Genomic DNA, 20322 nt, shown 5'->3' on the forward strand with positions numbered 1-20322 from the left:
GATATTTCGCTCGAAGGAAAATCCCGATTCTAAATTTCGCCCCGCGAAAGTTTCGCGGCCGGAAATATCCGAAGAAATCGGAGACTCGACGAGCGACGTCCGTGATGGAATTTCCGTGAAATTAGGATACGCGCTTTCGGCGCGAAGAGAACACGGAATGACCATCCGTCATTCGATTCAGCCCGCTCTCAGCGTCGAATCTGTCGCGCTGACAAGGCCCGTGAGTAAACCGTGCGTGTGCAAATCCTACTACACCCTGCCTCCGGACCCATCGTTATCCCGACAGCCTCCGCGCTTTCTGCTCCAACCTGGAGGTTATGAATAATACATATTAATTGCGCCATTCCCACGTGTATGTACCCACCCCCTCTCCGTCCGGCCTCTTTCTCATCGTGGCGTATTCGTGACAATTCATCGGCGCGCCATTTTGTTGCGCGCGTGTTCCTGGAGGATCGAGCGAGAAGCTCGATAACGCATTAGCACGCATGGATATCGCGATAACAGACGCCGATAATTAACTGGATGGTTGCGTTACGTGGAAGGCTGGGAAGGTCCCGCCCTCGCATCGTTCGCGCACGATAACCGCTCATTGTCGAGAGCGGTTTAATCCTTAACCCTCTCCTCTCTCTCTCTCTCTCTCTGTCCGTGATTCCGCGGAATAAATAGAACCCGTACGGATTTCACCTCGTATGTAGCGACCGCTGTTTTGAAAGCTTCCAATTAGCGCCGCGCGCGATCGAGATGCATTATTTCGCGCGTCATTACCCGCGCGGTGACTCGCTAAAGAAAGAACGGCGCGGGATTATTCTCGCAATACCGCTTAATCCGGGGAGGATCGCTCGAAAATATTGCACCACGTCGGAAATATTTCTCCAACGAACGGAGAAGCGACGCGTCTGTCGCCGCGATCCGTTCCAAGGAGATATTTTCGAGCTGACTTTTCCTCCGAGATATTCGGGACGAGTCTGTCGCCTTGGAGATAACCTTCGTCGATACGACACTTAGGAGATCAAGCCTCGATCGTCGGACTGAACTCTCGACGGGTGAGATACGTTCGATACACACGCACGTTTCCGTCCTATGCTTGCAGATCCTCGTAGAATACGACGACGTGGAGTGGCAAAGGAGAGAGTGGCTGTCGCCTCACAGGGATGCCGTGTTCTCCTTCTTTCTCATCGAACGAGGTCTCTACTGGGCCGAACGACCCGACCCCAGGCACGCCAGTCTCATCCCTATCGATCATCACAATCACGCGAACAATAACCACCATCAGCATCGCATTAACGGGAAACCGCTCAGGGGCGCCACGGCGGTCGCCGACACTGTTGCTTGGCCGGCTCTCGTAAGTAAAAATCAATTCTGCTCGAGTTCGCCGCTTACGAGACTTCGGGTCGCGATCTCTCCTCGTTAACGTCGGAGGATCGCGAAAAGTGTAGCGGCCTTCCGCTTTTCGACTTTTCATAAAGCTCGGACCTGGAATGATGATGGATGAGCGCGCGTTTGAAGGATAGCGTGGAAAACTTTGCGCAAATATTTCACGCATTTATTTCAAAATGTCTCTCCTTTTTATTTATACGAGAATGCGTTACGAGCTGGAGTTAACTTTTTGCCCCCCCCCCCCTCTCCATCGTAAAATATTTCAGGGATCATTTGGAACGTCGAAAATATTGTCGGGAAAAACACACGCGTTCGTAATCACGTATGTAATATGCGTGAAATTCATCAACTTATCGCGTGCGATTTCCTTCGAATTATATACGGACGTTGTCACGGGTTACCATTTTTCATGCAAATCTTTCATATTTTATCGGCGGTAAATGAGGATGCTCGCCACCCATTCGAATATTAATCAGTCCGTGGTTAATTAATGAAATACCCCCGATTCCATTCCCGTTGAATAAATTTTACGATCGACACAATTCGACCGGTATAAAACAGACTCGCCGCGCGTTCCATTGGTTCGGTGCTTTTTTGCTCGTTAAAATTTTAATACTCCGATTGAGCGAGCTTAATTATTTTGCGTAGATTCAACGGCGCAAAAGTAATTACATTTATATAATGTTAAACTTTGCCTTCTGTGTGGATTTTTGAGGCGAAATTCTAAAATCAAAACTTCACTCACGGAACGGTAAATACCGCCCGGGAAGGATCGCCGTTGCGTTGCTGCTCTTTTCCCCCTTTTTTTCCCTCCCCCCCATTTAATAATAATTAATTTCAGTCCGCCGGAATATTGGATAAATTTTTTCTCCATTTTTCTTGTTTTTAATCAGAGATGAAATTGAATTAATAAATGCAACGCGGACGCAAACGTAAAATAACGAAAACGTGCCGCTCGGCCGGAGTGTCATTTCGCGAGATGATCGAGGACCGTCTGTGCTTCCAGACTTTCTATCCGCTCGTGGCACGCGCGGAGTTGCACGAGGACGCCATGCCGATCGAGTTTATGCAGGACCGCAAACTGGACTTCGTCGATTACTCGAAGCTGAAACCGTTCACCGTAAGTACCCACTCGGAATGGCCTCCGATTGTTGAGACTTGGAGCGTCATACGTGACTATCGATCCCGCGACTTCCTCCTTGCAGTCGCATGCGATGAAATGACGCTTCCTGTGTCTCACCGCGAACACGGTGCACTTTTCGCCGCGGTAACGGCATCGGCGGATTTAACACACCCCTCGTCCCACGTCTCAGACCCGGGGCGAAACGAAACTGACGTTTTCGTTCGGCGAAAGGACTGAATAATCCAACGGCATTCCTTAATCGGTCATTCACCGGAGAGCGCTTGCACCTGCTCCCTCGCCGCCACGGCGACGGCGGAATGCGAGGGACGTAAAACGTGCGCGAAATTTGCGCGAGCGAGAAGCACGGAGACAATTTCCGGTGACTGGGTCCGTACGAGGGGGGGGGGGGGGGGNGTACATTGACGCAATTCGTTATCTCGTTTCCTTCCTAATTTCCGCGACGCGCGGCGTCCCGCGCGCATTTCACGCGCGAGATGCGATGGGATCCCGAAGCGATTAAGAGCCCGCGCGAGTTCGGCCGCTGCGGCCACTTCCGCTTTACGACTGGAAACTTACTTCGTTAGGGACGATGGAACTTAGTTAGGGAACAAGTTTCACAGCCATTGGCGCGTCCGACACCCCTCCGGGGCAACGGACATGCGTCTCTCTCTTCCGTCGCTGCTGCTGTAAGTAATCTTTCACGGGACTCGTTGTCCAACTTCTCGTATAAGAGCTACAACACGCGGAAGACTCGACCGAACTTGCCGGCTGGAGCCGAACTTTGACTCGAGTTTCCGTTTCACTTTCGCGCGGTGCGCGGGAATTATACGGCCGAACTTGCCGGCGCGATGTTCCTTCTTGCGGAGATACCCGGCTCTCCTATTCCGCAATGACGAATTCGCGGGAACTTATTAGCGGGCGTAGACTCGCGCATCCCGAAAGCATTGTCTCTACCGCGCGAATAACACAGCGCGCCGCGGCCGTATGAATTATCTAGATTAACGGTCTCGCGCCGCACGAGAAGTACTTACATCCGCGACGTCGGCTCTGCCGCTCTCTCGTTGATACGATCCCCCGTCGCAACTGCGCTGGAATTTTCCTTTTTTTCTCACTCCACTCCCGGTAGCGCGTTTTATTCCGGCTTATCCGCCCGTGTTATCGAAGCTCCCACTCATAAGCGAGTTATCGAGCGCTATATCACACGTTCAACCGTTTTTCCTCCCCCTCTCGCAATCCGTTATAGTACTGTTCATCGAGTATTCCATTAGACACGGGAGATAGAATCGGCCGGGTTGCGCGACGCCTCTACAAACGCGATTAATAAACTCCGATATTACCTTCGACCTTTGAGCGACGTCACTTAACCGACTCTTCATCGGATCGGTTTAAGACGGCTGTAATGAATGCCGGTGTGTCGTCAGCGTCCTCGTCAGCGAGGATTCGAGATAAAGAAATGCGAGACACGCGAGGGAAAGAACAAAATATTCATCGATCGACCTGTCTCTCTTCCAGCGAGGGGAAAGAGATCATCGTGTGCGTGTGTGTATACGTGTGTGTGTGTGTGTGGCCGGCCGGAAGTTGCCGCACTTCTGTTACACCGGATAGGAAGAGTGCGCGAGGTGGAATTGTTTCCAAGTAATTAAACTACCGGGAAACTTTTACCGTTTAAACTTTCCCCCGGTTTCGTCGGGGCGGCGCGGGCTTGTAAGTCGTTTACGTGCGGCGAAAACTTTCAGACGGCGGTCAGGTTCAGATGTGTCTCTCACCTTTCAGATCCGCTCTCTGCCGTCCGCGTGACGATCTCAAAACAAGACGGATTACCTTTTCGCGATCCGCGCGAGATTTCTGCCGCCACGTCAGAAATCTGGAACTGCTGTCTCACGGTTGAATATCGCGAGCGTTAAAACCTACCTCGGCGAGCGTTCGACGCGGAAGGGCTCGGAGGACTATTTGACCGGAGGATTAAATAACTTTCCGAATTACCCGGACTATTAACAATCCACCGCTCTGTCCGTGTTCCGCTCGTGACATATTGACCGCCAAATTTCCTCGCCAGTCCTTCAACTCGAAACGACGTTCGACACTCACGGCCGATCTTGAGAAACGAACCGTTGTCTCGTGCAAAACCCCGACAAACGAAGCGCCTCGCTAAGGTGGCGGCGTCTCCTTGGATTCTCTCCGCGATGATAAATCGATTCTCACTTTAACGTGCAATCTCTTTCTCTCTCACGACCGGCTATAGATCTTTACTCGCGCCGCGCTGTTTTGCCCGGCTCGCTCGGGAAAAGGAGAAAGTCGATGGTTAAGTGCGAGAGGAAGGAAAAAAGGAGGGAGGAGGGGGAAGAAACGGCGCGCTCGGAGGAGGAGGTGGGCCGAATTCGCTCCGAGTTGCGAGAACCGCGCGAGTGTGCTGACCCTGAACTATAAATGCAACGGGTTCTTTCTCCTCGCTGCATCGCGCCGCATATACCTCCTCGCGCTCACGTGCACGCGTGCACTTGCGCGCAACATTCTCTCTCTCTCTCTCTCTTTCTCAAGACGACGTCTAGGCTTTCGCTTTGCTGCTCTCGTTGCATCGTCGTTAGCCATGGGCGCAACCGCGTTCCTTCGCATTCTACGCTTTCTATATCGCGCAATCCGGTTGACGGTTTAAATCTACGAACCCTTCACTCCGGTTCGGGGTCCATTTAATCGTTGAGATACACTCGAGAGATTTTGAGATCCCGCGACAAATTCGGATTGTATACGGTGAAAAATTTGGCGTTAGAAACGGTTCACGAAGGAAAATGCGTCGCTGGCACGGCGGATTATCAGTCAATTGCACTATGGTGACATGGCAAAACGATTTGTCAGACGGGAGCTTTACCATTTTAGCGAAACGTCGTTGTGACAGCGATTAAATTTAGTTGACGCAACCAAATTATTCTGCCGTACATATATCCAGCAGAAACAATTGATGCTCTTAACAAATCTTTTTGCTGTCGTTATAGTAAAACTGACAATTCGCTGTACCGGCCGAATGTTTGTCTCCGTGTGAAATTTCGCGTTACTACGTGAATATCAAAAGTTAAAAGATAACACGCCGACAAGGTGAATTTGTTAATTTAACATTATACTTGTATACTTCACACACATTTTCCATGTTAAAATAATAAAAAATATTCAGCGAACCGTTTTTAACGCAACATTCTTATTACCGTGTAGCTTTAATCGCGGATATCTTCGAATACTCGCGTCGTTCCTTAACGCGGGCGAGGAACGCGAGAAGCCTGTTACAATTTCCACCTCCGTCCTCGAGGAAGATCCTAGCGACGCCGATGGCCGTTGGCTGGCAGCCTTCTCGCCGGAGGCATCGCTGCCGGTTTGGCGACCCACGTCGGTAGTGCGCGCGTGCACACGATCATCGGGGAACGTTGGAACACAGCCAAGCCGAGGCGCCAACATATTCCCGTTCTGTCTAACGGTCTTTGGCCAAGCACGACGCCGCGGCATTGTACCCTCGGCTTGTCTTCGCGCGATCCTCGCACCGGAGTCCTGGTGGCGAAAGAAGCCGGAGGAAAATCTTCTCCCTCCGCCTCTTATCTCGGAAAGTAATTCCATTCATTCGTACAGAATGGGAGATCGGCTTAATCACTCCCCGTTTGAACTTCGAAAATGATTATGAGAGAGAGTACCTTCAAAGATGCGCGCGACTAGTTAAAACTGAACTCCGCCCGGGTCCTAATTGAATTCCAGATCCCGGGCGAACTTTCGATAGGATTTCGATTGCATTTTAGGGATACTTCGATTTAGAATTATCACAAAGAATCACGGAGGAATGCTTTCGGGATTTGAGTAATCACGGGGTCTAATTAGCGAGACGCGGTATCAGCAGCGGTAATGCGATAAGTTATCCGTGCGGAATTTCCCCTAAGGGGGAAACATATCGGCTATAAACTCGCCGGGAGGGATCCGTCGTTGAAATCAAGTCAAGGGATACCTTACGCCGCGAGATAGCCCCGAAGGTTAACTTTCTACAAAGCGGGCTTGCGTCCGTGTACTATCCAGTTACGAAACGGCTCCGATTATAAATGACGCCGCGAACTCGCCGGGCATTTATCGGCCATTGGCAGGGTCTTAGCGCGAGCCGATAAGACCTTACATACGTACATACATACGGCCGATAGGGAGAATGTCGGCGAAATAGCGGCCCGATTTTATCCGAGCGGATATGGGCGCGAGAAAAAACGGCCCCGTCCGAAAGGCGATCCTTCATTACACGCATCTGCCGTGTACTCGTCGATTTAAGCTTCGCCCTTCGTGACAATCACCTGCCTATAGTTACCTTCAGACCGATGGCGGCACTTGGGCCTCGCGCCACGAGCGCATCGCGATTAACGGCGAACGCGGTTCTTAATTAAGGAACCTCCTCAATTAATTAGCTGGCGCGTTGGCAACTGCTAATGAGAAGCCGCGCGATAGAACGCGATAACAGCCGACACAACCTGGCGTGGATTTTTCCGACCGATAATTTCTCGTCCCGAGGGAGGCGACGCCTCGGCGGATCTCCCTTTGGAGTTTCGCTCGGAAAAGAACGGTACGAACGATAATAATGGCCCCGTGCGTTAACCGCTCGATAACTTGATTCTATTGAAACGGATCGTGTGACGGGCATTTGGAGATCTGCGGGAAGAATAACGCACCTGCCGGCCTCGTGTCCGGTATGATAATCGAAGGCAGGCGCGGAAGATCGGACTCGTCTCGACGAGACACCGCTCGGAAATTCCATCGTGGCCCCTGGATTAAAATCGCGGGGAAATACGATCGGACGGGATTTAGGGGGGCGCTCTTTGAAAGAGAAACCCCTTTGGAAAGCCGGCCGGGCGAGACACACGGCCTCGTATAATCCACGTAAATAAGGAACGAACGGTCCGATTGACGCTCCCGGATCGAATTATCGTGCGTACGAATAATTCAGCGGTCGTCGGATAATCTGATCGACCCTGAGACCAGCCCCGCCGGCCGTGCTGGCGTTATAATTGATACGCTTCCAGACGTGGATCGAGGCGCTTCTCGATTCGGGCGATTCGACGCACACGCGACGTTCGACGATCGGCGAGCGGAAAATATTCTCGCCGGGGGTCTCCTTCTGCTCCGGACGCCGTATGTCGTTGCGCAAAATGTCGATTACGTCGCCGTCATGAGCGCGCACGATGACTTTACAATAGCTACAAATTGTGCCGAGCGCGTCGGTCGGTTAGTTATTTGCGCAGCACTTTCGTTTATGATGGACGAGGGAATTGCGAGTGTGAGAGGGAAAGAAAGAGAGAGAGAGATGTGAGGCTACGTACACACACGCAGGTACTTACGCAGGTGTAGGACAGCCAGCCGACGGACGCGTCGCACGACGAGATAATTTAGATGATAATTTAAAGACGGAGAGCGCTACACATTCATATGGACCCGTTGCGCGGCATACATTCGCGAGAGCACTCTTTATCCGAATGACATCTCGCTCGGCGGGACACTTGCGAATGTATGATTGTCGCGACGGGAGAGCGCGTTAATCGATATTATTATATAACACGTCCCTCAATGTTTCACGCGTCTTCCCATCTCGCGCGCGCGCGACGGAGCACGATTTTTCGCGAGAGCGGCCAATAATTTCCCGCGAACGATATGAAGACGCAATCTAGCGTCTGATACCATCGCGGTGTTCCTCTGATGTCTCGATGTCGAGATCTAACGTCATCGTATCATCCTGGTGATCTCGACATTAAGCCGCGGAATCGATGCGATTATAAGATAACGTTTCGTTCATTAACATCGGTCAATCTTGTACGGGTTTTACGGAGAGAGAGAAGTATCACGCGCGATATCAAATCGACGTGTTTTGAATTACAACGAATGTAGAAGTTTGCGCCGTAGCGCTTCAGCCGATGTCAGTCCGCGGAATAGATCGAGTTCAAAGCGCTCTCGGTCTCGAAAGGTAATTATTATTTGCGTAATTACGAACTTTCGATTCTACGAGGTCGCCTTTCCACTCGCCGGGCGCATTCGTCTCGTTGGGCTCATTCAGGCGTAATGAAGACTCTAGGAATAACCGCGGAGAAGTTGAAAAAATATGCAAACCGTAGCGAACATAAGATAATAGCGGCCGGAGGAGAAGTTTAAACTTGCGCCGTTAAATCTGGTCGAATCGTAATGCCTCCTGTCGCTAGGTCGCGGCCGTTCGCGTCGATAAATCGTCCCGATCGCGTTTCTCTCCTACCGATCGGTCGGTGAATTTTCCAAGAGATTCTCTCGCGCTCTCGCGGAGGAAAGCGGCGGAGCGTCTACGGCGGATTAATTCCGCGCGTCGATCTTCTCGCGTTAACCGTCAATGTTAAATATCTCGATAATCGAGAATGAGAATTCCTCTTAGGCGAAGTCGAGTGGAAATCACGGGGGGAGGGGGAAGGAGATCCGCGAATAGGAAATGAATGGGAGAAGCGGATAGATCTGTCCCGTACGGGGTGTCCCGTGAATCGCGTTTCGCGAGCACGTTGCGGACGTTAAGTGCTCTCGACGCTTCGGTAATAACGTTCTAATTGCCGTTGTATTACCGCCATTAACGCGCCTCGAGCCGTCACGCTGTGCGCAACGATTGCATAACACGTCTGACGTAACGGCGTAGCGATGGCGTAACGCGAGGAGATGTGCTCGCTCGGGCGAGCCTGTACGACGTCTCGTCGTCGTCGGGAGAGGAGCGATCGTCTGAAAAAAGGCCAGACTCGTCGTTATCGTTGATACAAAATGTATATTGTCCGCGTAAGTGATACGAACGATGTATCGTCCGTGTCGCTCATATTAATTAACCGCATTCCTTGGATATTTTATGGACGCCTGGGGAGCCAGACGCGAGCGTAATTAACGTTTTTCAATGCCGCAATCTCGATGACATCTTAATTTGCGGAGAATCATCGCGGGATATCCGATTGTAGATTCGACGGTAAAAGAACGTTAAATATTTCAACGGCGATTCCGGTCGTGTCGGATCTAATTGCTCGACTGACGCTGTATTCTCTCTCTCTCTCTCTCTCTCCTTCTCTCTTTCTCGCGCGCGCGCGCGCGGATAATATATTCCGATATCGGCTGCCGATCGAAGAGGCAAACGCGATAATGCGCGTTTCTCGGTCCCGGCTAGACGGATTTGATATTTCGAGTGTCTCGGTGCCATCGTTCGCGTCGCGCACATATCGAACCGTTATCCCACACGTGACACGTTGTAATCGCATTAACGCGCGCGAGGTAAAAACGGAATCGCGAGCACGGCGATGCGGAATGAAACAGAACGCGTCTCTTTATTTAGCGTATTAACGACACCGACAACGTTAGGGATCATCGCCGACGGAAGCGGCCGAACGTACGGCACTCTCATCTGCAAATTGAACGAGGTCGCTTGAATATTTTCGCGAGTCACCCTGTATGTTAATTTAACGATGTTTCGAGATATCCGACCAACGGATATCTCAGTGATATTATTATCGCCCGTTAAAATACATTCATTATGAGATGCGGCGAAGTAAACCGACGGAATTGCAAACAAACCCGGCAATGCTGGCGCGTGTATTTTCGTATTTTCAGCGCCGCAGAGGCTGCTAAAATGGCTGAAAATATGTGCGAAAGCGAGTGAACCGCGATTTTACGGAAAAGTTAGCGTCACCGGCCTACTTATGCGAATTTAACGTTACTTTAAGTAAAAACGTCCGATCCACCGATGTCTCTCCGTGCGATTGTTTCTAAGTGAACTTATCCGGGACACTTTCAAGATTCATATTAGCGAATTGATCGACTGAAACTCTCATCGGATCTAGAAGCGATGAAAGAAACAATGTCATACAAAACTCGGCCCGCAGTCGCTTTTACTCCCTTCGTGATCTCTCACGAAATCGCACCGGATTTTTCGCCTCCTACCTTCCTCATTTCCTCCACCGAAATCGCGGACAGCTTCTTCGGATGTGCGGGGAGTAGACCGCCCTTCTTAATCAAGTTCCACGGACGAACCTTCAACTACGGCCTTTTTCCTCGTCTTTGCAGCAGGACTGGGAGCTGACTAAGGGCACGATGCCCTGGGGAAACGCCGTTAGGAGATGGGCCGAGATGCAGGACGGCCAGAGAATCCTGCTGACTACGCCCAGCGTCCTGGTCGGTTTCAGGGTCGAAGTTTATCGGGCGGAAGGCACCACACAATGGTACACAGCCGTGATCGTCGGTTACAACGAGTCCACCAAGGTAAGACCGGTCGGATAATAAATATCATGACGATCTCCCGGACGGAAACTGTCCAAGCTGCACTGCGGCTACTCGGACTTTCCACTCCGCTATCGTCCGCGATCTCGTATCCGATCTCGCATTCTTCTTAGTTTCCAATATGTCTCGTGCGCGCAACACTCGATATTCGCGGGCGATTCGGCGTCGGAAATGTCGTTCGGACGAAATCGGCAGGCTCGATCGTCACGCGTCTCTATTTTTAACGGCTTTGTCTTCTCCGCGTGCGAATCGATACTGAGGCGATGTGTAAGGGGGGAGATGAAATTTTATTCGATATTGCGTGTTCCATACTTGGATCGAGCCTCATTAATACGGATCAATCCATTAGCGACGTGATTGATAGCGAGACGAGAGCTAAAGGAAGAGTTCCAATTTTAGTCGCCGCAATTAGATCGCGCCTATTGAACGTCGAGCAATCATTTATCGGCGCCACGTTTAGCGTAAAACCGCGCTTAACGTTCGCGCCGCGACTATTTTCAACGATTGTACTCGTGTCGCACTCGTCGTGAAACACAACGGACGACAAAGCGCGTTGAAACTCGCTGCTGATTCATCGCGTCGCGCCGAAAGAAGACGTAACCGCGCTCGGCGAAGTGGCTCTCCGTCGAGCCAATTTCTTCCTCTGCCCGATATTCCCGTCCTTTTTACCGTTAAACATCTTAAGACGTTGGAACGAACGACAGACTCACCGCGAAGGTAATCCTCCTCCTCGTCTTGCCTCTCGGCGAAAGCTTCCGATAATTTATCCTGGCACTGGCGCGGCATTCCTATTGGAAAACTAAATCCCTGAAATAGTCAGCGACGAGGAAACGTTCCGGAAAAAGGTGTAAGGATCGAAGGGCGTAGGAACATAAAATATCGGTGGGTTGTCGCGGCAACCTTTTGTCGTTCGCTTTCTCTCTCTCTCTCTCTCTCTGTCTCTCCGTCTCTCCGTCTCTTTATACCCATCGCGTACGTCTATCGCGAATATTCCTCTAAAGTGCCAGGGGAATCGAATCGCTTGCTCGTTGAAGTTTACTCAAATATTCCCCGTCGTAGCGTCCGCCTCGTTGCGGACAAAGACTCTAATGAAATACCCCGCGGAGGAGACGAGGAGCCGTCAAAACGCACGCGAGGCAAAAAGCGCCTGCATTATCATCCATTACGCGATACATTGATAAATTAATGCGAATGCGAAATCGCAGAGTTCCGTTTAGTTTGATGTATCAGACGAACGCTTCCATGACGTCGGGCTTTTCTCGCGCGCGCTCGGAAACAAAACAGAGGGAAGACAACCGAAAAGAATGCGAATCGAGAAACGTCCTTTTCCCGGCAAAAATTGCTCTCGCCGGAAATCGATGGCCGGCAGACACGAATGGCCCGCGTCACGTATCTCGCAATCGGCGGACGACTCTGTCTCGTCGCCGATCAGTTAAGCGTATTGACAAGGGGAGGCGTCGATCGTGACGGGTCTTAACGAGCAGCCAGACCGTCGATCGACCGATCTCTGACCCGCAAATTGGGACGGACGCGCGCGCGCGCGTTTTGGGGAATCGCGAAATTTCTCGGAAGAATCGAAATCGATTAACGCGCCCGCGAGGCAAGTGCAGATGTGGATCGTTGGGCAACGCGAATACAATCGCTCGTGAGATCGACGAACCTGAAAGACGGACCGGTGTCTCGGCTCTCCGATATCGCCGCGAATAGCGGTTATTTACGACGTCCGTTGTGTTTAACGACGGAGGATATCGATGACGAAAGAGGAAGAGAGAAAGAGAGAGATGGAACAGAGCGTGTAGGTAATTGCGGATCGAAGAGTGCTCGTCTGCGATCTGGCTTTATTTTTAACGGGAGATCGCGCGACGCGAAGCGGATTAATTGCGCCTGATAGATCCGTGATAGGTTTATACGAACTTTAATGACACTTCTCTCTTTTTAATATACTTCCAGGACCTGACTGTCACCGACGACACGGTCCTCGAAGATCACAACGAGGATCCCACCTTAGTACAAATGCGGCTTATCGGCGATGGAGGTAAGAAACGTTAGCTTGGAATGAGACCGCACGCGTTTAATCGGCAACTCCGTGCAATCAAATCGAGAGAAGATGGGAGATTTTGAAGAAAACTAATCGCTCGATACTACGCACTTATCTGTGTAATGTGGTTGAAAATATCTTCAATGAGTAATCGGAGATACTGAATTATCTGATACGAAATTCGAAATTTCATATTCGAAAGTTCGAACAACAACATCGCGTTCTCCCGATAACTTTTAACTCAACTTATTCATATCTCGTTCCATTTAATATTGTTCAAAATACCTTCTTGTCATCAGAGAAGGATCGAGTGATCTGATATTGAAATCAAAATTTAATATCGAAAGGACCGCACCGCGCCCTCCCGAAAGTTTTTAACGCGGATTTTATCGTAATTTTCGGAACGATTACCGAACACGCTGAACATTTTCGAAACGTGGCTGATAGGCGTTTTCGCTTTTTTCTCGCACACCCAGTCGTCGAGAGCATCATGAGGGGCGAGGTCGTCGGCATGACACCGAGGAGGTCGAGGTCATCGACTGCTCTGACGCACGCGCTCGTTGTGGTGAGTGAAATCCAATTTCGTTCTATTATTAAACGTCCTGCATAGTTTACGATAACAAATATCGTAAATATGAGGTGTATCGACGTGCTCTTTGCATTCCGCATAATGCTCCACGCGGGCGCTATAAATGTGCGTGATTCAGCGCGCCACGCGCCATACAAATAAATTTAATTAATCGTTATCCGAACAACCCACTTTCCGTGTTGTATCAAATTGTTCAGATAACGAAAATTCTCCCCTCGATGGGAGGCGAGTCGCGGCGATGAAAATAGAATTTTAGCATTTCGCTGAAATCGTCAGACAGTGCGTCGACGAATCCGTTTTTCCTCACCCCCCTCTCGCGAGTTCTTTTTCCTTACCTTTTCGTTAGTCCTCCTTGAAATTAACTCTTCGCAGCTCTCTGCTTCTTATCGACCTCCTCGAATACCGTGCAAATATCCGCAGATATTTGTTCCGCGCAATCGGCTGAAATTTCCGTAAGGTCACGGCAACCAGTAGATGACGTTCGGCGAGATCGCTCATCGACGGTGTCGCGGCGAAGCGCTCAAGCCGCGAACGAATCGCGAATCAAGGCGCGATAATCTCGCGTCGAGTGACTTCCTCTCCGCGCGATAGCAATGATAGCGGTACGGAATCGCGAATGTCCCGAGGAGAGACCGTGTTTCCTCGTTGCGTTTTCGCAACGCATACTTCGTCGCACACTCGAGACGAGCGTCGCCGAGCACGCGTTAGTTTAACCGACTCGTCGTCGACTCGAGGGCATCGATCGCCGTTTCGAAAGGTTTCCCACAATTTCGATCGTCAGCACGGTGTACTTACCGTGGCATTTTTACCGAATCGCTGGACACTTCATAATTCAGCGGCATCGTCGACGTAATGCGCTCGCAGAGTAATGCGTCTTCGATGTCGCCGTCATCGTCTCGAAGCTGTTATCAGCGGTTATTGTGTTGCCGGAGCTTATAGATAAGCGCGCGGAAAATGGGACATCGATTATCGATCGTGTGGATATCTTTAACGAAACCTGCTGACATTACGCCGACGTGAAATATCATGCGTCGAGATAACAATTGCGCTGGCACTCTCGTCCCGAGCGCGTATATTCCGAAATTAAATAAAATTGCAAATCCGTTTATAAAGGAGAGAGAGATAAATGGAGCTGTCTCGCGAGCACTTGCACATTCGGGAATTTCGAGCGATGCGCTCTGATATATTTTATCCGACCTCTATGTACAAAATTATCCACCCGTGGAGAATGTCGAAACTTTCCGATTCCGCGCTATTATCTTCTTCGGGATCTCCTCATTTTGATAATGGGCTCCCAGAGCTATCAAATACGCTGCACCGCTCGTCACACAATTAATTAATAATTAACTCAACTACGGAGAAAGGAAGGGAGAGGGAGAAAGAGGGAGCTTCATCACGCGAAATAGCGAGTTGTGCTCAATGACTCGCGTAGTAAAACATAGACGAGTGATTGAATTAGATATGATCGGGGAAGGCGGGGTACCTCGTGTTTCCGGATTTTCGATGCGTAAAACGACGACGTGCCTACTTGCACGGAACGTTTCCCTTTAACGCGGGAAATCAATAGAGTCGAGCTTGCAGCACCCTCGGGGCTTTCAGGAATCGGGAAGCCCGGAATAGAGTCCGTTGCTACCTTAGCGGCCGACTTCCGTCCGTCGTGTGCGCGAATGCCGCCCCACCTTCCCCTTTCTCTTCTAAAAGCTTCTCTCTCTCCCCCCCTCTTTCTACATATCTCTATCTTCCTCGCTGTTTGTCTCCTGTGTGGTCCCCTTCGCTCGATTTTCCGTCCGCGGCGGCAATCGAGGACATAGCTGTCGTGCTTGCGTGCTTGCGCCATGAATTTCTCTTCGCGAGAGACGTGCGCCCCCGGATTCTAGATAGCGCGATCGTCGAACCAGACGACGATAGAATTGGATCAGGTCGCCCCGCTAATCCCGGAATGCCGCTCGCGAACCTTTTCGCGCTCGCACGTGGGGGTCGTCCCACTTCTCGCGGTGCTTCCGAAAGTTCTCTCCACGAGGACGCGTCGCGATCATTGTGTACGCGCGTGTGCGCGTACGTATGCACGGCGCCACGATTTATTATTCTCCGTAAATAACGGCCCCCCCCCCCCCTTTCTCTCCCTCTCCCTTTCCCGCGTCGCGCCGACAGTTAATTAATACGGACAGCGCGAGTATTTTGCCCTTTTCATAAATGCAAATTAGATGCCGATTCGGCATTGTTCTCGCGATCAGTGAGTTCTATTCCGGCGGCTTATGTTGTCAAATTTGTCGACATAAATCTCGCGATTTATCGCCACGACGGCTGGCTGGATCGGCGACACGAACGCGACGAGAATAACGGCGATCGTAATCGCATATTCCGCGCGGAACCGTGTCCTGCGTTGACACGAAATCGTTATTAACTCCCCAATCTGGGGGATATAATTAAGCGACGTCGCCGCGTCTTTTTCCGATCTGACGAGTCGGGGGTATATACTCCGGCGCTCCTGAAATACGCCGTTATAATCTCATGCAAAAATAACCGAACCGCCACTTGAATGTCACATTTGTATCGATTCATCCCGCGGGGTACATTTCCAGCCCGCGGATCCACTCTTACCTAAATACACACAGACGTCCGTCAGAGGTCCAATAGCGCGTGGGCCCCGCGCTGATATGTCATCCTGACAACCGCGCAAGAATTCAGACTACCGACCCCCCTACCCTCCCGTTAATCTAATAAAATCATTCAGCCGCGTATCAATATTAACTGCAGTAACGCGGAGCCGCGCGGCAATATCGCAACGTACGTAATCAAGTAGAGACCGAAATTAATTTGCTCTCTTCTTTTTTTTTATTTTTTTATTTTTTTTTTTATTAATTTCATTTCTACCATTATTAGAGGCCACTCGACGGTAACTTCGTGGAAAATCGGAGCCTTATCGATCGGATGTTTAGCGGGTCGAATTTAACGTGCGTCCTGCGGACGTCTGCTCTCTCGCTGAAGAAAAATCGACCTTGGATTTTCCCCGCCCGAGAGCCCGCAGACACAAAGGGGACACTCGGTAATCCTCGGACATCTCGCACGGCCTCGCCCGGACGGGTTCGATTTAGTTTCGCGTCGAACGCGCCGCTCGTTTGTCTCGCGGCTTAGCGAGGCGCGATTCATCGACGGTGCTCGGTGCATTCCGGCATGGCAAAGGTCACGAAAGAAAATAATTCCTTGGCTGGTTTCCACCTTGCCGCCGTCGCGGGGAGATAATCGCAGGGCGTAGATGGATTTCGCGACGAAAGAAAATGATTTATGAGCGCCCTCGGGGGGATCGTGGGGCGAGGAGGTGGAGGCAGGGCCTACGAAGAGGAGAGAGCCTCTCGCGCATTAACGATATTGTAAGATCGAAAGGGGGGGGGGGGGCGAATTCGGAAAGTTTTCCCCCGAAGTTTCCGTAAAGTACGAAGAAATCTCGAAGTGGGAATAACTCGTTCCCTCTTCGGACGGACGGCAGACTCCGCGAACTCGCGAGAATCGGCCGCCGAAACTCGCAAAAGAGAGGGTGCGAAAGAGAGAGAGAGAGAGAGAGAGAGAGAAAGAGAAAGGGAGAATCATCGCACAGTTAACGATAGAACGAAAGTTCAAAGTTGTCAAAGCGCCCGGATAGTCTCTTTAAAGGCGGCCGTCGAGACCGTCGTAACTCGACGGCAACTTTTGATTGCCGTTTCGAATTTTCCAGCGTTTCTCAGCTATCACCTGGCGCAAGGTCGCCACGGTTCTTCCCGGATTATCGCGCTCCTCCGTGCGAAAGTTACCGTCGCGATCCTCGCGATTAGATCTCTCACGCCCCTCGCGGGAGCAATTTGCCGCGTTGGATCGCATTTTTACAGCTTTTCCAGTCAGCAGCGTTAAAGGTCGCGCGTTATCCGAGCATTAAAAAGGAAGGATAGGGGGGAGGGGGGAGACGCTATTCTCTCGTGGAAAATTCGCACACTCGAGGCTCGCATGCGATCTCAGGCGTTTACGAAAATGAGATTTTAATAACGGCGGTGTTTATCCGGCATCGCGCTAAACTATCGCGGAGATTGATGATAACGAGTTTATCAATCATCGAACGAAGTTAAACGATGATCTTCGGCATTATGATTAACGATCGTGCGCGCGCGGAATCTCGCGAGGATATTTTCCCTTTGAAAAAATGGATCCTCTTCTCTCATAACTTCGCGGTGTGCTGCGCGCGCGAAAATTCGCGGAATCTTTATTTATAAGACACCGTTTTACGTGTGTTTTATAATTTCCAGGGCGGAGAGTGAAAAATAATTTCCGACGCGGGCGGAACGCTCGAGAGAGAGAGGAAGGGGGAGAAGCAGCTCGTGAATTAAAATCGAGTAAACGCTCGCTTATAAACTTCCCGTAACGCCGCTCGTCTATTTCCGCGATGCATACAGGAGCATCGTAAGCTGCATACAAACTTCCGGGCCGCGCGTTCGTGGTAGAATTCGTGAGTCACGCCGGGTACTTCGGTCCGCGAGCGACGTCGGAAAGTTCGAGGCTGCTGGCTTATACGAGTTCGAAAACTCACGGAAAGGGATTAAATCTCGCGACTACTCGTAATGGGACTCGCTTACGCGATGCGAGTTCCGCGAAGACGATCATTAGAAGAGCTTACGAGACGAGGAAACACTTGCCTCGGGTAGGATCAATCATCGTGACTTTGCTTTTCTCGCTTTCGAAGCTTCTCAGAATTTATTTATGACTCTTTTAAACTCGCCGGCGAGTTCCCGACGTGTGATCGATTCGTCAGCGGGATATAACGGGGGATCGAACGGGAACGTAACGATCGAATTCTTGCCGTTGGTACGTTCGAGGTGTTGCGCAACTCTCCGATTCGCTTTTAATGGCGGACTCGACGATAAATCCGAAATTGAGTCTCCCTTCGGGATAACATCGAGGTGATTCGTTCCATTCGTCGCGTCTTTTTTAATATTGAATATTAAATCTCCCGGTAATCGAACTCCGATTTGAACTTTCCTCGCCGCTCGTTTAAACGAAGAATGAGATTCAAATGCTTCTTGCATAAATTACAACAGCCGTATTTTCGCGAATGAGAGTAATCATTTGTTATTCCGGTGGTTCATTTTTATTTCTTCCTTCGCTGGCACCGATTGTACCCCGGGCTCGAGTTGTGACCTCGATTATTTTAGCAGTAGAATCAAGCCATGCCGACAACGCTGAGAGAGAGAGAGAGAGAGAGAGAGAAAGAGAACCTTCTGTAATTTCTCTTCGACCGTCATTTCCCTCATTTCTCATTAAACTCACAAGCATCTTCCGCGATGGATGAATACCCGGATCGAGACTTCAATTACGAGCCGTCGGCGCTGTCGCAAAGTGCGCAACAGTGTCACCCCGACTTTCGTATAAACGATACTCGCCGCCGTACTTGGACTCTCCTCTCGCAAAAGCGGTTAAATTCTCGGAACAAGTCCCGCGAAGCGAGCGAAAGTTTCGCGTTCCGCGGAAATCCCGGGCAAATCCGTTCGCCACGAGACGACTATTTTCGGGGGTGCCTCCATGGAGTGGCGTTCTCTCCTCTTTCTTTATTTGCCAATTAACTTTTTAAACGGCATAAACTCGGCGAAGGAAAGGGGGAGGGGATAGATAACAATTCACAAGACAAATATCCAGAGGAGGATATTATGAGGAGAAAATGGGAAAGAGAAAGAGAGAGAGAGAGAGAGAAAACTCTTGACGAATTATTTGTCGGGTTAAACGGTCGAAATCGAATTCGTTAAGCTGCTTACCGTCACGGGCGAACGTAAACACAGCAAAAATTTCATGATGCTTTCGCGTGATCGCGCGCTCTCTCGCCGTCTACTCAGCCGTGTCGGCTCTTACCGACTCTGCGAGATGTCAACCGGTGATCGACTTTCTCCCCGTGCCGGTATCTTATTAGGAATTACTCTGTGATAGGGAGGGAGGGGGGGGGATAGTGAGACGAGTAAACAATAACATGAGAATCGCGATCACGGGGTTCCGTTGAATCGTCGAGGGGATCGTGGTAACTACGCCACAGTTCCGATACCGCTCGCAGGGAGATTCGATTTACTCGGACCAGTAAATATCGGGCAAGCACCCCGCGTTCGGAGCAGTTGGCTGGTCGCCAACGTTTCCCTCGGACTCCCTCAAGTTCACCTGGTACGATCGACTCGTAAGCTTTCTCTCGCTCCCTTCGGCTCCGCGCGTCCCTCCCGCCTTTTCTTCTCTCCCTTCGTCTCCCTTTCTCCTCTTCTTCTCACCCTGTCTTTCTCTCTCTCTCTCTCTCTTTCTTCCTGGACCCATTCGCTACTCTCGTTCCCGCCGTCTCATCTTCTTTTTATGCCTTCCCGGTCCCGGCCGTTTTAGAGGATCGTTTGGCCAATAGTGGTGGTTGGCCGAGTCTGCAGCCCAAGGGAAACGGCTAAACCTTGCGGCATGTCAAGGGACGGCGGGGAGAGAGAGGACGGGAGGGATAACGAACGATGGACGCGCAGAGGGGGGGGGAGGGGACGAAGGACGAGGAGGCTAGTAAGGAGAAACAGGAAGGGTAATGGCACGAAGAGGAAGAGCGCGGTCGATGCTTGCGAGGGTGAGAGTGATGGAAAGAGAAACACGCGAAGGATCGCGGGGGTGAGTATGCGGGAGGAGGGATGGCTCGGTGCTGCGAACCCAGAATGGGAATCGGCACTCGAGAATGGTGTAAGGGGGTGCGTAGCGCGGAAAGTAGGTGGGGCAGGGGGTGGCTGGCTGGCTGGATGGTCGGATGGGGTTGGGGCGGCGGTCGGTAGCTGTATTGATTCTCGGGCAGGTCACGCGGGTGGGGACCGGCGCCGCCGGGGTGGTGGCGGGAACGGCTGTGGGGAGCGATAGAGAGACATAGAGAAGGGGGCGAGTGCGTTAGGGAAGGGGGGGAGG

At 51.0% G+C, this 20322-nt stretch overlaps 1 protein-coding gene across 5 annotated transcripts in view; it reads left to right on the forward strand.

The window, feature by feature from the left end:
* LOC106752044 (probable JmjC domain-containing histone demethylation protein 2C) overlaps nucleotides 1-20322 on the forward strand; it is a 272261-nt gene that overhangs the window by 46409 nt on the left and 205530 nt on the right. For 4 of the 5 annotated variants that reach the window (XM_014633421.1, XM_014633419.1, XM_014633423.1 and 1 more), the window contains exons 2-6: nucleotides 1091-1342; nucleotides 2384-2497; nucleotides 10559-10753; nucleotides 12722-12806; nucleotides 13286-13374. In XM_014633421.1, coding sequence (XP_014488907.1) covers nucleotides 1091-1342; nucleotides 2384-2497; nucleotides 10559-10753; nucleotides 12722-12806; nucleotides 13286-13374 — 735 coding nt within the window. The remainder of the gene's footprint in view (nucleotides 1-1090; nucleotides 1343-2383; nucleotides 2498-10558; nucleotides 10754-12721; nucleotides 12807-13285; nucleotides 13375-20322) is intronic. The other variant, XM_014633422.1, reaches the window with a different exon arrangement.

The sequence above is a fragment of the Dinoponera quadriceps genome, unplaced genomic scaffold (assembly GCF_001313825.1).
Source record: "Dinoponera quadriceps isolate SergipeBrazil2010 unplaced genomic scaffold, ASM131382v1 scaffold424, whole genome shotgun sequence".
In the NCBI taxonomy this organism is placed as follows: domain Eukaryota; kingdom Metazoa; phylum Arthropoda; class Insecta; order Hymenoptera; family Formicidae; genus Dinoponera; species Dinoponera quadriceps.